At 37.9% G+C, this 13,473-nt stretch overlaps 1 protein-coding gene across 1 annotated transcript in view; it reads right to left on the reverse strand.

Moving 5' to 3' along the window:
- The window catches only part of SPPL3 (signal peptide peptidase like 3), a 118,933-nt gene that overhangs the window by 32,730 nt on the left and 72,730 nt on the right, over positions 1–13,473 (reverse strand). The window contains exon 2 of the mRNA XM_051972953.1: positions 9,556–9,633. Coding sequence (XP_051828913.1) covers positions 9,556–9,633 — 78 coding nt within the window. The remainder of the gene's footprint in view (positions 1–9,555; positions 9,634–13,473) is intronic.

Consider the following 13,473-nt stretch of genomic DNA (forward strand, 5'->3'; position numbering starts at 1 on the left):
ACTGACCCCTAAGACGCTCTCCTCCTCACCTCAACAAGGTCAGCCCCTGCCTTCCAGAATTTCCTTCCCAATTCCTCAGCATGCTGACATTCCCTCAAACAATTCCCTAACTCTCTCCTATGTCACCACCACTACCCGCAGAGGGAGCACAGCCTTGATCCTATCATCACCCACAACTGTTCCACATCTATTTCCATGAACTATGAAATTCCTTTACTTGAGAGCGACATTCCTACAGCTTTGGGCTCTAGATGGAGTCCCCTCAGAGCCCAGTGGGAAGAGATGACAGAATGGAATACAACTGAATGACTGAACATAAAGGTACAATTAGTTGTTACTAGATTAGAATGGGTTTCAGATTGAAACTCAGGTGACATGAATATTCATTCTCCTTAAATAAGAAGGTTGGGTTAGATTGTATAAAGAAGATGATATCTGAGCGGTATCTTAAAGGAAGAGAGAGTTTAGGTATGGGTGATGGCCAGTGTAAAAGGCATGGGGACAGACAGGTTGATTTGGCCTGATCACAAAGTCAGAGCAAGGTTGGAGAGGGAGTGATTCTAAGGACTGACAATGAATTGTATTTACCTCCTATCTCCTCCTGCAATCTGACCCTATGGCCTCCCACCTCTCACAATCTTGGTTAGCCATGGCCTGGGTCAGAGTTCTGAACTCTGCAATGTTGTTGCTCTTGAACACACTCTTCTCCTGGTTCTGCTCCTTTTATTCTACATCCATTCATTCAACTCTTCCCATGTTTCCCTGAAACCATTTCACTTATCACTTCTTATGACACAGTAGTATTCTCCAATTGAGGATTATCTTTCTGATTTACCTGGACTGATGCTGAATGAAACAAGCAGAACCAGAAATACATTGTACACAATTACAGCAAGAATGTGCGATGGTCAACTCTGGTTTTTCTCAGTAGTTCTAAAGCAATCCCAAAAGACTATGGGTAGAAAATACCATCTGCATCCACAAAAAGAACTCAGAAGGATGATTTCAGAAAACCTTGGAAAAATGATGCTAAATGAAGTGAGGAGAACTAAAAGAACATTGTACACAGCAACAAGATTATGCAATAATGAATTTTGATGGATGGATAAAATCAGATGAAGGTAATTCAGACCAATTCAACAGACTTGTGATGGAGTCATCTGCACCCAGAGAGAGGATTGTGGGGATTGAATGTGGATCACAACATAGTATTTTCACCTTTTTGTTGTTGTCTGCTTGCTTTTTTTTTTTTTTTTTATTTTTTTATTTAATGATTACTTTATATTGACATTATTCCTTGCACTCGGTTCTTTTCCGATTTTTTTTCCCCCCTCCCTTCCTCTACCCCCTCCCCTAGATGGCAAGCAGTCCTTTATATGTTGGATATGTTGCAGTATATCCTAGATACAATATATGTTTGCAGAACCGAACAGTTCTCTTGTTGCATAGGGAGAATTGGATTCAGAAGGTATAAATAACCCGGGAAGAAAAACTAAAATGCAGATAGTTCACATTTGTTTCCCAGTGTTCGTTCTTTGGGTGTAGCTGCTTATGTCCGTCATTGATCAATTGAAACTTAGTTAGGTCTCTTTGTCAAAGAAATCCACTTCCATCAAAATATGTCCTCATACAATATCGTTGTCGAAGTGTATAATGATCTCCTGGTTCTGCTCATTTCACTTAGCATCAGTTCATGTAAGTCTCGCCAGTCCTCTCTGTATTCATCCTGCTGGTCATTTCTTACAGAACAATAATATTCCATAACATTCATATCCACAATTTACCCAGCCATTCTCCAATTGATGGGCATCCATTCATTTTCCAGTTTCTAGCCACTACAAACAGGGCTGCTACAAACATTTTGGCACATACAGGTCCCTTTCCCTTCTTTAGTATTTCTTTGGGATATAAGCCCAATAGAAACACTGCTGGATCAAAGGGTATGCACAATTTGATAATTTTTTGGGCATAATTCCAGATTGCTCTCCAGAATGGTTGGATTCGTTCACAACTCCACCAACAATGCATTAGTGTCCCAGTTTTCCCGCATCCCCTCCAACATTCATTATTATTTTTTCCTGTCCTCTTAGCCAATCTGACAGGTGTGTAGTGGTATCTCAGAGTTGTCTTAATTTGCATTTCTCTGATCAATAATGATTTGGAACACTCTTTCATATGAGTGGTAATAGTTTCAATTTCATCCTCTGAAAATTGTCTGTTCATATCCTTTGACCATTTATCAATTGGAGAATGGCTTGATTTCTTAGAGTCAATTCTCTATATATTTTAGAAATGAGGCCTTTATCAGAACCTTTAACTGTGAAGATGTTTTCCCAGTTTGTTGCTTCCCTTCTAATCTTGTTTGCATTAGTTTTATTTGTACAAAGGCTTTTTAATTTGATGTAATCAAAATTTTCTATTTTGTGATCAGTAATGGTCTCTAGTTCATCTTTGGTCACAAATTTCTTTCTCCTCCACAAGTCTGAGAGATAAACTATTCTATGTTCCTCTAATTTATTTATAATCTCGTTCTTTATGCCTAGGTCATGGACCCATTTTGATCTTATCTTGGTATATGGTGTTAAGTGTGGGTCCATGTCTGCTTGCTTTTTTTACTTTTATATTTTTTCTCTTTTGATCTAATTTTTCTTGTGTAGCATAATTGTAGAAATGTGTTCCAAATTTTCCTCTCTCTCCTTGCCCTTCCCTTTCCCCCTCCCCTAGATGACAAGTAATCTGTTAAACATGTGCAATTCTTCTATACATATTTCTACAATTAGCATGCTGCACAAGAAAAATCGGATCAAAATGAAAAAATGAGAGAAAATAAAAAGCAAGCAGACAACAACAAAGGTGAAAATATTATGTTGTGATCCACACTCAGTCCCCACTGTCCTCTCTCTGAGTGGAAATGACTCTTTTCCATCACAAGACCACTGGAATTGACTTGAATCACCTCACTGTTGAAAAGAACCACGTCCACCAGTTGATCATCACATAACCTTGTTGCTGTGTACAATGTTCTCTTGGTTCTACTCACTTCATTTAGCATCAGTTCACGTAAGTCACTCCAGGCCTCTCTGAAATCATCTTGCTGGTCATTTCTTACAGAATAATATTCCATAACATTAATAGACCATAACTTATTCAGCCCTTCTCCAACTGATGGACATCCACTCAGTTTCCAGTTCCTTGCCACTACAAAAAGGGTTGCCACAAACATTTTTGATCCATGAGGGTCCTTTTCCCATTTTTATGATTTCTTTGGGATATAGGCCCAATAGAGACACTGCTGGATCAAAAGTAATGCACAATTTGATAGCTCTTTAGACATAGAGTAGTAAACTTCTTGGTGCTTCTGCAGCAAAACTTGATAATGGCTGGTATGTAGAAACCCTCTGCTATCCTGGTGGTCGGTGCTGTGCTGGCCCAGGAGACACACACAAGCACATGGCATGATGGGTATCTGTGGCACAAATCCAAAGAGCATGCCAGTCTTCCTTTGCCTAGATATTCAACAGGTGAATCGGATGTTTTAAATACGCTGAAAAAGGACTTGCCCCTCATGCATCTATTCTTAACAGCTCTGAAAAGGAGCAGTTGGTTAAAGTTATTTAAATCATGGAAAAATGAAAACGATATCTGTGCAGTAACTGCCACAGCCTTCTGTGCACTGGACAGGCTTCTGCATCACCTTTGCTACTCCAGGTCAGTCTGTGACGGAAGATTCAGGAGAACCATTATGGTAATAGTCACTTCACCAAAAGCCTTCCAGAAAGTCGTGGCACTTTTCCACAAAGCTGAAGTCTTGAGTGAAGAGCTCATTTTAAAGTGGTATGAAGATGCACATGTCCCCAAAGGGGAAAAAACACATTTTTTAAGCAAATGAAAAAATCTGTAGAATGGCCCCAAATTGCAGAAGAATCTGAGCCTAAAGTCAAAGGAGGTGACAAGCTCAGTGAAGCAACAGGAATCATTGATAAACTGTCCTGTCTCCTGGGTCCTTCTAACTCTCTGTATCAAGTATGATAGAAGGGCTTTTATGGTAAATTTATTCTATTTTCTCTAATTGCTGAAATCCGGTGGGTTTAGTTTTGCTTTTAAATCCATGTTTTCCATAGCTCCAAAGTTGAGTCTAAAATGGGCATTAGTCTTCTACCTCCTGTACTTTTCTGATGTAATCGTGTAATTTAAAGCTTTCTACAATGAACAGTGCTTTTTATCCCTGAGTTTTTTTACAGTTTACAAGCCATGATTTGGTTAAAAACAATTTGTTAGGGAAATTCTGCTTGCAAATTAAATTGAACAAGTATCCAAAGTCTGTGTCCTGTCTCCTGTCCTCCCTCACTTTCAGCAGATTACAAAGGATTCAGAAGAGTTAGGAAAAAGGAAGCAGACACACCAAATAGAAAAAGAATTTTCAAGGAGTCATGCTGAGAAGGGGAAGAAAGAACAGGATAGAGGGAAACATGGGCACACAGTGAGGAAGGAGCCAGTACACAATTGAGACTGAGGAGTGCAGGGCTGGTAGTGAGAGCATTTGGCTGGAGCAGGCAGGAGGCCTTAGAATGGTGGGCTTTGGCAAAAAAAAAAAGGGGCCCCCTCTTTATCCAAGACCACTGTGAAGGAGGAGAGAAGGGAGAAGACATCTGAGTGATGTGAGATGAAGAGGAGAAAAAAAGGCAAAGCTCTTCATAAATGACCTCAATTGTCTGAATCAAGTATAAAATGAGAGTGATATAGCCAGGATATATGAAAGTATGGATCTGAACTCAAGGCAGTTTCTAAGTCTGGGCCTGGTGCTAACCACTACATTATATTCCCTCTCTCATTAATAAACCAAAAATTTTAAAAGATAATTTCACAAAGGAACAAATTTATACTTAATACACTGTGCTCTTAAACCAGATACTTTGAAAAGGCATATTACTTCTTACTATCACTTTTTTCCTTCAAAAATCTCCAATCTAAACTAATTTGCTTATTTAATACCATAGGAATCAAACTGTCAAAAGAACAACTTCACAGAACTAGGAAAAAATAGCAACAAAATTCATATATAAGCAAAATGGGTCAATCTCAGGGAAAATGATTTTCAAGGGCCTAGAAGGTACCAGAATTCAAACTATACTAAAAGCAATAATTCTCAAAATGATCTATGGAGAGAGAAAAGATGTATCACTAAACAAGGGAAAGTAAACATAAGAATGATAGTTTTGATTATATATAAATTAAAAAGCTTATATACAAACAAATCCAATAAAGCTAAGATAAACTGGGAGAAAAATCTTTTCAGAAAATTTTCTCCAATAAAGGAAGCATTTCCAAGATTCAAGTTTCTAAGAATTAGAGCTATTCCCCATCTAATAACATGAACAGGTAGCTCTCAAAAGAAGGAAGCCAGACTATCTATAGCCATAAGGGGAAAAAAAAAATCTCTCCAAATCATTAGTAATTAAATAAGGATAAATGAAAGAGGTCAGCCAGGTGACAAAGTGGATAAAGTACCAGATCTGGAATCAAGAAAGATTCATCTTCCTAAGTTCAAATGTGGCCTCAGACACTTGCTAGTTGTGTGACCCTGGACAAGTCACACCCATTTGCCTCAGTTTCCTCATATGCAAAATAAGCTGGAGGAAATGACAAATCACTCCAGTATTTCTACCAAGAAAACTCCAAGTGGGGTTACAAAGAGTTGGGTGTGATTGAACAACAATTTAAAGCAATTCCATATTCATTCAGATTGGCAAAAATACTTATAGTATCTCTTTTTTGTGGTGGCAAAAAATCCTAGAAACCAACTGGGGAATGTCTGAACGTTGGTATGTGAATGTAATGGAATACTATTGTTTTATAAGAAATGAGGGGGGAAATAATATCAAAGAGACATGGAAAAATGTGGATAAAGTGATGCAGACAGAATTCAGATGGAACCAAAGGAAACTTTATGGGGGAAGGGAGCAAACATTTATTAAGCACCTATTGTGTATGTGCTAAATACTTTTATTATATCTCATTTGATACTTACAACCATGCTGGGAGGTGGATGCTATTATTGCCTCTATTTTATATTTAAGGAAACGGAGGCAGAAAGTAGTGAAGTGAGTTACCCATGGTCACATAGTAAGTGCCTGAGGCTGGTTTTGAACTTAAGTCTTCTTGACTCCAGGCCCAGTACTTTCTCCACTGAGCCCACTAACTGCCTGTATATATTACAACTGCCGTTTATAACAATATTATAAAAACAATCACTTTAGGAGAGCTATGTTAACTGATGAAAAATGAAACCATAGAAATAGAAGGACAACTTAAACACTTTTTACTACAATGTAAACACAAATCCTGAAAACCTTAAAAACTGACCCAATGTTTTGACTACCTATATCAAGGTGTCCTCAAACTTTTTAAATAGGGGGCCAGTTCACTGTCCCTCAGATTGTTGGAGGGCCGGACTATAGTAAAAACAAAAACTGTTTAGTGGGCCTTTAAATAAACTTCATAGCCCTGGATGAGAGGGATAATCATCCTCTGCTGCCGCATCTGGCCCACGGGCTGTAGTTTGAAGATCCGATCTATATAATTCCAGAGCACCAAGGAAGTCTGACAAAAGTGAGTGACTCAGAAGATAGAATGAAACAATCATTTTTGAACAACATCAATGAGGTGATTTTGCTAGACTAGGCATGTTTGTTCTTAAGGATTTTATTTTTTCTCTTTTCCCTTTGATGAAGATAGGGGCAGAATGAAGAGAAAATGGATTTCTGTTAATTAAAAAACAAAACAAAATCGCAACCCTCCAACCTGACCTTTCTCCTTCATTCTGTGCAGTTTCAAAATTTCTTAGGGACAAATAATAACTCAGGGACTAAGAAGAAGCAACATCATTCCCCATCATCCCCTAAGACATTTCCCTGTGTTAGCAAAGAAAGTGATCTTACTGATTCAGCACTGACTGTTCAAGATTTGGACAACACAATCCGGGTTTTTTCACCCAGAATCCTTCTGGCCCTTCAGCTCCAGAGCCTCAGCATCTTAAGCAGCACAATCCCTTCCTCCTCCACAATACATTCAATTGCCAAATCTAGTCAATTATCCCTGCATGGCATCTCTTGTATTCAATTTCTTCTCTCCACCTTTGTTATAGCTCAACTATACAGTCTAAGTGAATTTGTTTGGGATCGCCAGTGTCTAGTTTTTCCTCTCTCAGATCATTCTTCCACATGATTGCCAAATCATTTTCCAAAAGAACAAATCCATTCGCGTTATTTCCCTGCTCAGGAAGCTTCAGGTGTAAATGCCCTTCATAATCTATTTTTCCAGCCTTTTTGGCCATCATTCCTTTTCACACATTTGAAGGTCTAGTCAAAGATAATTTTGGATCTTGACTGTCTTCCATTGTGTCAGCTCTTCCAACCCAGCTCAGTATCATACTGATACTGATACAAGTTTGATAAGTTACGATCTAGGCCTTTATCTAGGTCATTTATGAAAATGTTAAATGGCACAAAGTTCAAGGAAGAATCAAGTGGCGACCTCCTGCCACATGACACTCAATTAGTTTTCAGTTCTTTAAGTCTGGAGAAGTAAACTGAAAAATGTCTTTAAAACCAATTTCTCCTACCAGGAAAGATTGCTTTTCTACATCTCTATCCAGTTCATATAAAGGACAGATGTCCCAGGAGAGATGGAGATCACTAGTAGTGTAGAAAAAGTTGGACATAGTGTAGTTAGGAGGACTCAGGTTCAGATATTACTTCTGACACTCACTAGAGCTTTGATTTGAAATAAATTACTTCTGTGGATTTTTGTCACCTCATCCATAAAATAGAGGCTTCAGGCTGAGTGATCTCTAAAGTCCATTCCAGTTTCAAATCTATGCTTCTAAAATCTTTTCTGGACTCTTCCCTCCTATGCCCTCCTCCCCCCACTTTTATTTCCTTGCCAGCATATTATTCCATTTTGAGAATATTGGGACTCCTTTTCTTTTTTCTTTTTTTGCTGAAGCAATTGGGGTTAAGTGACTTGCTCCCGATCACACAGCTAGGAAGTGTTAAGTGTCTGAGACCAAATTTGAACTCAGGTCCTCTTGACAGGGCTGATGCTCTATCCACTGCACCACCTAGCTGCCTCTCCTTTTCTAATTTCATATACTTAAGTTGCTCAGAACCTGGAGAGAGAGGATCTCTCCTTTTTCCTCTGAAAGGAAGGTTTAAATCTTTAGGAGTAAGGGTATTAAATGTCATACATCACTCTTAGTATGCTCAGAAAATGGCTAGAGGACATTCAGGATATAATTTCAAAGCAGAACAAGGGGAATGAGCATGAAAAACTCATATGAAAATTTCCCTGGCTGACTTACTGAAACCCTTCTTTCTGACAAATGCAGTTAGCTTTGCTAACCAGGTAACAGGACGAAGTTGTAGCTTGCTTCTTTCTTCAAAATCAATTCATGTATAATTATAAATTAGCATAGCAATAAAACTTAATAATAATCTTCCCCAATGAGATAGGAATTCCCTTAAAAATGGAATAAAAGAGGTAGCTAAGTGGTGCAATAGATAGAGCACCAGAAGTGAAGTCAGGAGTACTGGAGTTCAAATCTGGCCGCAGACACTTAACATTTTCTAGCTGTGTGACCCCAGGCAAATCACTTAACCCCAACTGTCTTAGCAAAGAAAAAAAAATTAAAAGGAATTAAAAAATTCTAAGAATGTTTCACTCGAATAATTCTTTAAACTCTAAAGCTAACCATATTTTTATAGTAAAGAGACAAAACCTTTTAGTATAATTATAAAATAAGCAAAAGTGTAACAAAATTCCAAAGAATTGGATAATGCTTTTATGGAACCTAATGAAAGTTGCATTAAAGGAAACATTAAAATTTCTTCAATTCAGAAAATATATTACATCTTCCAATAAAAGTTTAAAATTTTTAAGTGACTAGAATATAGTCTTATAATACATAAAATTAAAAAACAATTTTTGTTATCTACAGAGTCTTTGTCTTAAAAGTTCTCTGGTCAAGTACTGTAGATACATATTTGAAGTCTGGTGTTGTCTGTCCATATTGATGCTTTACAAACTAAACCTTTGAGAACTCAGAGTCACTTCTATACTATGATGAAGCATTAGAGAAAAGGTTTACGGAAGAGAAATTTATATAGAATATCAAATCCTGATCAGGAAATTCAGTGAGTTACTTCATCCGTTTTAAAACTACAGAGGAAAGACAGAGTGAAGTCCACGGAAAATATGAAAGGGCCCTTCCTTAGAAAAATTAATGCCCAGTAAAAGGCTACAAGTGGCTTGGAGGTAGCAGGGGCAGAGGGTTACCAGAAGAAAGCTCAGGATAGGGAAGGGAGCAGTAGTGATATTGTAGCATTCAGGTCTAGACACAGCCTAGACCCAGAGCTGTCCTGACTGTCAGACAAGGCCTTCAAAACCTATCTACCTTAAGAAGACCTAACACTGGCTTGGTCCCCACCTTTCTAGGATAAAGTATTTATTCTTCAAACTTAAAGAAAAAAAAAATTTTTTTTCCAGAAAGCCCATTACCTGAAGCTGCCATAGACGATGAGGAGAATGGAAATCAGAAACGTTGACACTTGACTGGAATCCACCAGGGAATAGGCCCTAAAGAAACAAAAGAGAAAAACTATATCCAAACATTTCTACAAGAGTCTGATTTTTAAGAGTTTAAAAAACAGTTAATTTAAAAACCAATGGAATAATTATCACTGAAATTACTGGTTAGAATACTTTTTTTTTTTTTTTAAATAATGAACTAGCTGATTTTATTTGTTTGTTTTTGCTGAGGCAATTAGGGTTAAGTGACTTGCCCAGGGTCACACAGCTAGGCAGTGTTAAGTGTCTGAGACCAGATGTGAACTCAGGGCTGATGTTCTATCCATTACACCACCTCGCTGCCCCAGTTAGAATACATTTTAAAACAAAGTTCTTTCCTTCAACTTGCAGAATAAATCCTTATTAATAAACCCACAAATGACAAAGCTCAACTAGTTGCTGAAATGTAGTTAAAAAAGACTAAATCAGTCAAAGACAAGATCTGTTATCCAGCTTGGCTCACATCTGCTTCAGGCAACACGGTCCCCACTGGATCCTCTGTACATCTAATTGTTGCTGTGAGGATTTTTATGTACTTCAAGATATGTTCAACCCAAACCTATTGACTGAAATGATGAATGTTCCACAAAGAAAGAACACTAACATTTCCCAAGGGGCTGAAACTATGACTGAAGCGTACAGGCCTACCAAATTTTAGCAACCACTCTCAGACCTCCAGTTTCAGAAAGCTGAATGGGAGAAAATGGATAACCGACCTAGAGTATCAGAGGCAGGCCTTGAACCTAGATGTTCCTGACCCTAAGACTGACCTGTCCAAAATCTACCAGACCAAATTGCCTCTTATTTAGAAATATAAACACTTTTTTTTAATTCTTGGATTCTGCTACCTTTCCATCTCTTGCTGGCTCTTGTTTTTCTTTCCATTAATCTTAATTTTACTTTTGAAATCTATCATTTATCTAAGAACCTCCTACTTACTCCCCAGCAGCATAGGCCTCCTCATTATTCCCCAATAAGCTATTGCTCAATCCTCTCTGTATATGAATCCCTTTTTAGGCTGTTTCCCAGATAGCACATGCTTTCCTTATTACTTTCCACCTGTCAAAGCCTAGCTGAAGTAGTATCTTCTCCCAGAAATCTTTCTTATTACTTTAGCCAAGACCAAATGCTCTCTTTTCTAATTCATATAGTCCATCAGTGGTTTTTAAAAAATATCATCACATGAAGATTTTACAATTGCTTCATGTGCTGACTTGATTTTTCCCATTTGCTCCTTTTTTCCCCAACAGTGTGTGCTCCCTAAAGACAGGACCCTGGTATCCTAGCGATCTCAACCTGGCCTTGTGCTCATCAGCATTTTTCTCAATGATTTGGATAAAAGCACCATTTTCACATTTGCAAATGGCACAAAATTGGGATGGAAAGATAACATGAAATTCAAAAAATCATGGGCTAAGTCAAAATAAGACAATATTTAATAGGGACAAATTAAAAGTTTTATTACATTTAAGACCAGAAAGTTAACTTCACAAATATAAGATTGGAAAAGTAATATTAGTTAACAGTTTGAATATGAGGGTGAAGGGGAAAACAAACCTTAATCTAAAACTGGAAATGTTGGTGGATGACAAGCTCAGTGAGTTAACAAATGGGAAAGATTATATAAAGGAAAGATAATATTTCCATTATACTCTTCCTCAGAACACTTTTGGACCATCTAGGCAGTTTAACTTCTTTGTCTCAATTTTCTCAATTATAAAATGGGGACAATACTAGCACCTAATACTAGGTTGTTTTAAGGATCAAATGAGGTATAGAGCAATTAGTGTTTAGCACATAGTAGGTGTTAAAAGCTCATTACCTCACTTATTCTTATTCCTCTGTATAGTAAGTAGGGAGGGGAATAAGTATAGATAAATGACACTTATCAAAATGCTTGTTTTCTTCCTTCCTTTTCCCCCACATATGCACAAAGCCTCTCGAGTTTTTAAGGGAGAAGAATCAAGTGACGAATGGCATTAAGTTTAGACTCTACAACAGCAGCTGAATGACCTGGAATGTTTACCCTGGCACAAAATGATTTTGGACAAGAGAGCTGTTTCCAAATGCTAGAAGAGTTGTCAACTAGAAGAGGGATCGATCTGGCTACTTCTGCTTGGTCTCAGAGGCACATATGGAAGCAAAGGTGTTAACTGCAGAGGCAAATTTAGGCTTGATATAAACAGAAACGTTACAAAAATAAGAATTATTCCATAGGAGAATATAAATAGAGTGCCCTGAGGCAGGGGGCTCCCGCTTCACTGGAGGTCCTTAAATACGGTGGGTGGCTACTTGTCAAGTATGATGCATAAGAACTTTGGTTTTGGTTGGATGGTTCCATGCCACTGCACAGCCGTATTTCCCAAAGATTTTCAATAACTGTTTTACTGTACAGTTTCAATCTGAATTTGAATCATTTGTTTCTTTACTAAAACTATGTTCTCCAAAAGGTTGGCAATGCTGTAAAATTACCCATGCATATAACTTGTAAATAAAAAGCTGTTTAATTTTTTTAAAAAAGAAATCAAACAAACAAACAAAAAACACTATGTTCTTTGAAAGAAAATGTTCACACATGTTCTTCACAGCCCTAACACTTGCTACCAGAAGTCTAACCCATTTTTAATCAGACTTCATGACATTTTCATATGTTTAGATGGGCTCCATTCACTCTCTTCAAAACAGTTTCTTTGTGATGAGTATTTCTCGGGACGATTTCCCTTTAAGGTTCCAAGACTTTGATTTTTCCATTACACCATTTGAATTTTATAGACTGTCAACTTAGCAGCAGAGAAGCTTCACTGAGATTCTCATTCCCAACCCTAGATCTGAAATCAAGACAACCTTCCACTGCACATTTTTGATACTTGGAGAAAATTCCATCCTTAAGTTCCCTTCCATTCTACTAATTCTTTGAATTTGTTTTTGAGCTGTTTCCCCTATTTAGTGCTGATAGCAATCTGTTTCATAAGAAATCACAATTTTAGAAAAGGGTTTGACTGGATTTGAACTCAGAAAGCTAAGTCTTCCTGACTTCAGATCAGGTTCTCTTGTTCTCTCTTTTTTTCCTGAGGCAATTGGGGTTAAATGACTTGCCCAGGTTCACACAGCCAGGAAGTGTTAAGTGCCTGAAGTCATATTTGAACTCAGGTCCTTCTAACTTCAGGGCTAGTATTCCATCCACTGTACCTCCTAGCTGCCTCTCTGGTACCTTTTCTAATCACTGCAGCACCTAGCTGCCCCTCAAAGGAAAGAGCAAGTCCCCAAGCTTTTTATCTATTTTTTTTTGGACTGCTTACTCCTTACTCTCCCACCCAGGGAAACTACCTCCTGGCTCTTCTATAAACAAGACACTCCATTCTCAGCTTTGGGGCATCTGCTCTAGTTTACCCTCATGCCTAACCTAGAATATTTCCTCCTCCACTTCAACTAAAGATCTCTCCGACTTCCTTTAAGTTCCACTAAAATCCCAAGAAGCCTTACCCAATTCCGCTTAACTGTAGTAGATTTCCACTGGAACACTACTACATTGTTCATGGAATTGTAAAATGTTCCAATCATTCTGGAGAGTAATTTGGAACAATGTCCAAAGGGCTATCAAACTGTGCATACCCTTTGATCCAGCAGTACCACTACTGGACTTATATCCCAAAGAGATAGATCATAACAAAGGGAAAAGGACCCATATGTACAAAAAGGTTTGTGGCAGCCCTTTTTGTAGTGGCAAGGAACAAAACTGAATGGATGCCCATCAGTTGGAGAATGGCTGAATAAGTTATGGTATATGAATGTTATGGAATATTATTGTTCTGTAAGAAACGATCAGGAAGATGATTTTAAAGAGGCCTG

This window comes from Antechinus flavipes, chromosome 1, assembly GCF_016432865.1.
Source record: "Antechinus flavipes isolate AdamAnt ecotype Samford, QLD, Australia chromosome 1, AdamAnt_v2, whole genome shotgun sequence".
NCBI classification, from domain to species: domain Eukaryota; kingdom Metazoa; phylum Chordata; class Mammalia; order Dasyuromorphia; family Dasyuridae; genus Antechinus; species Antechinus flavipes.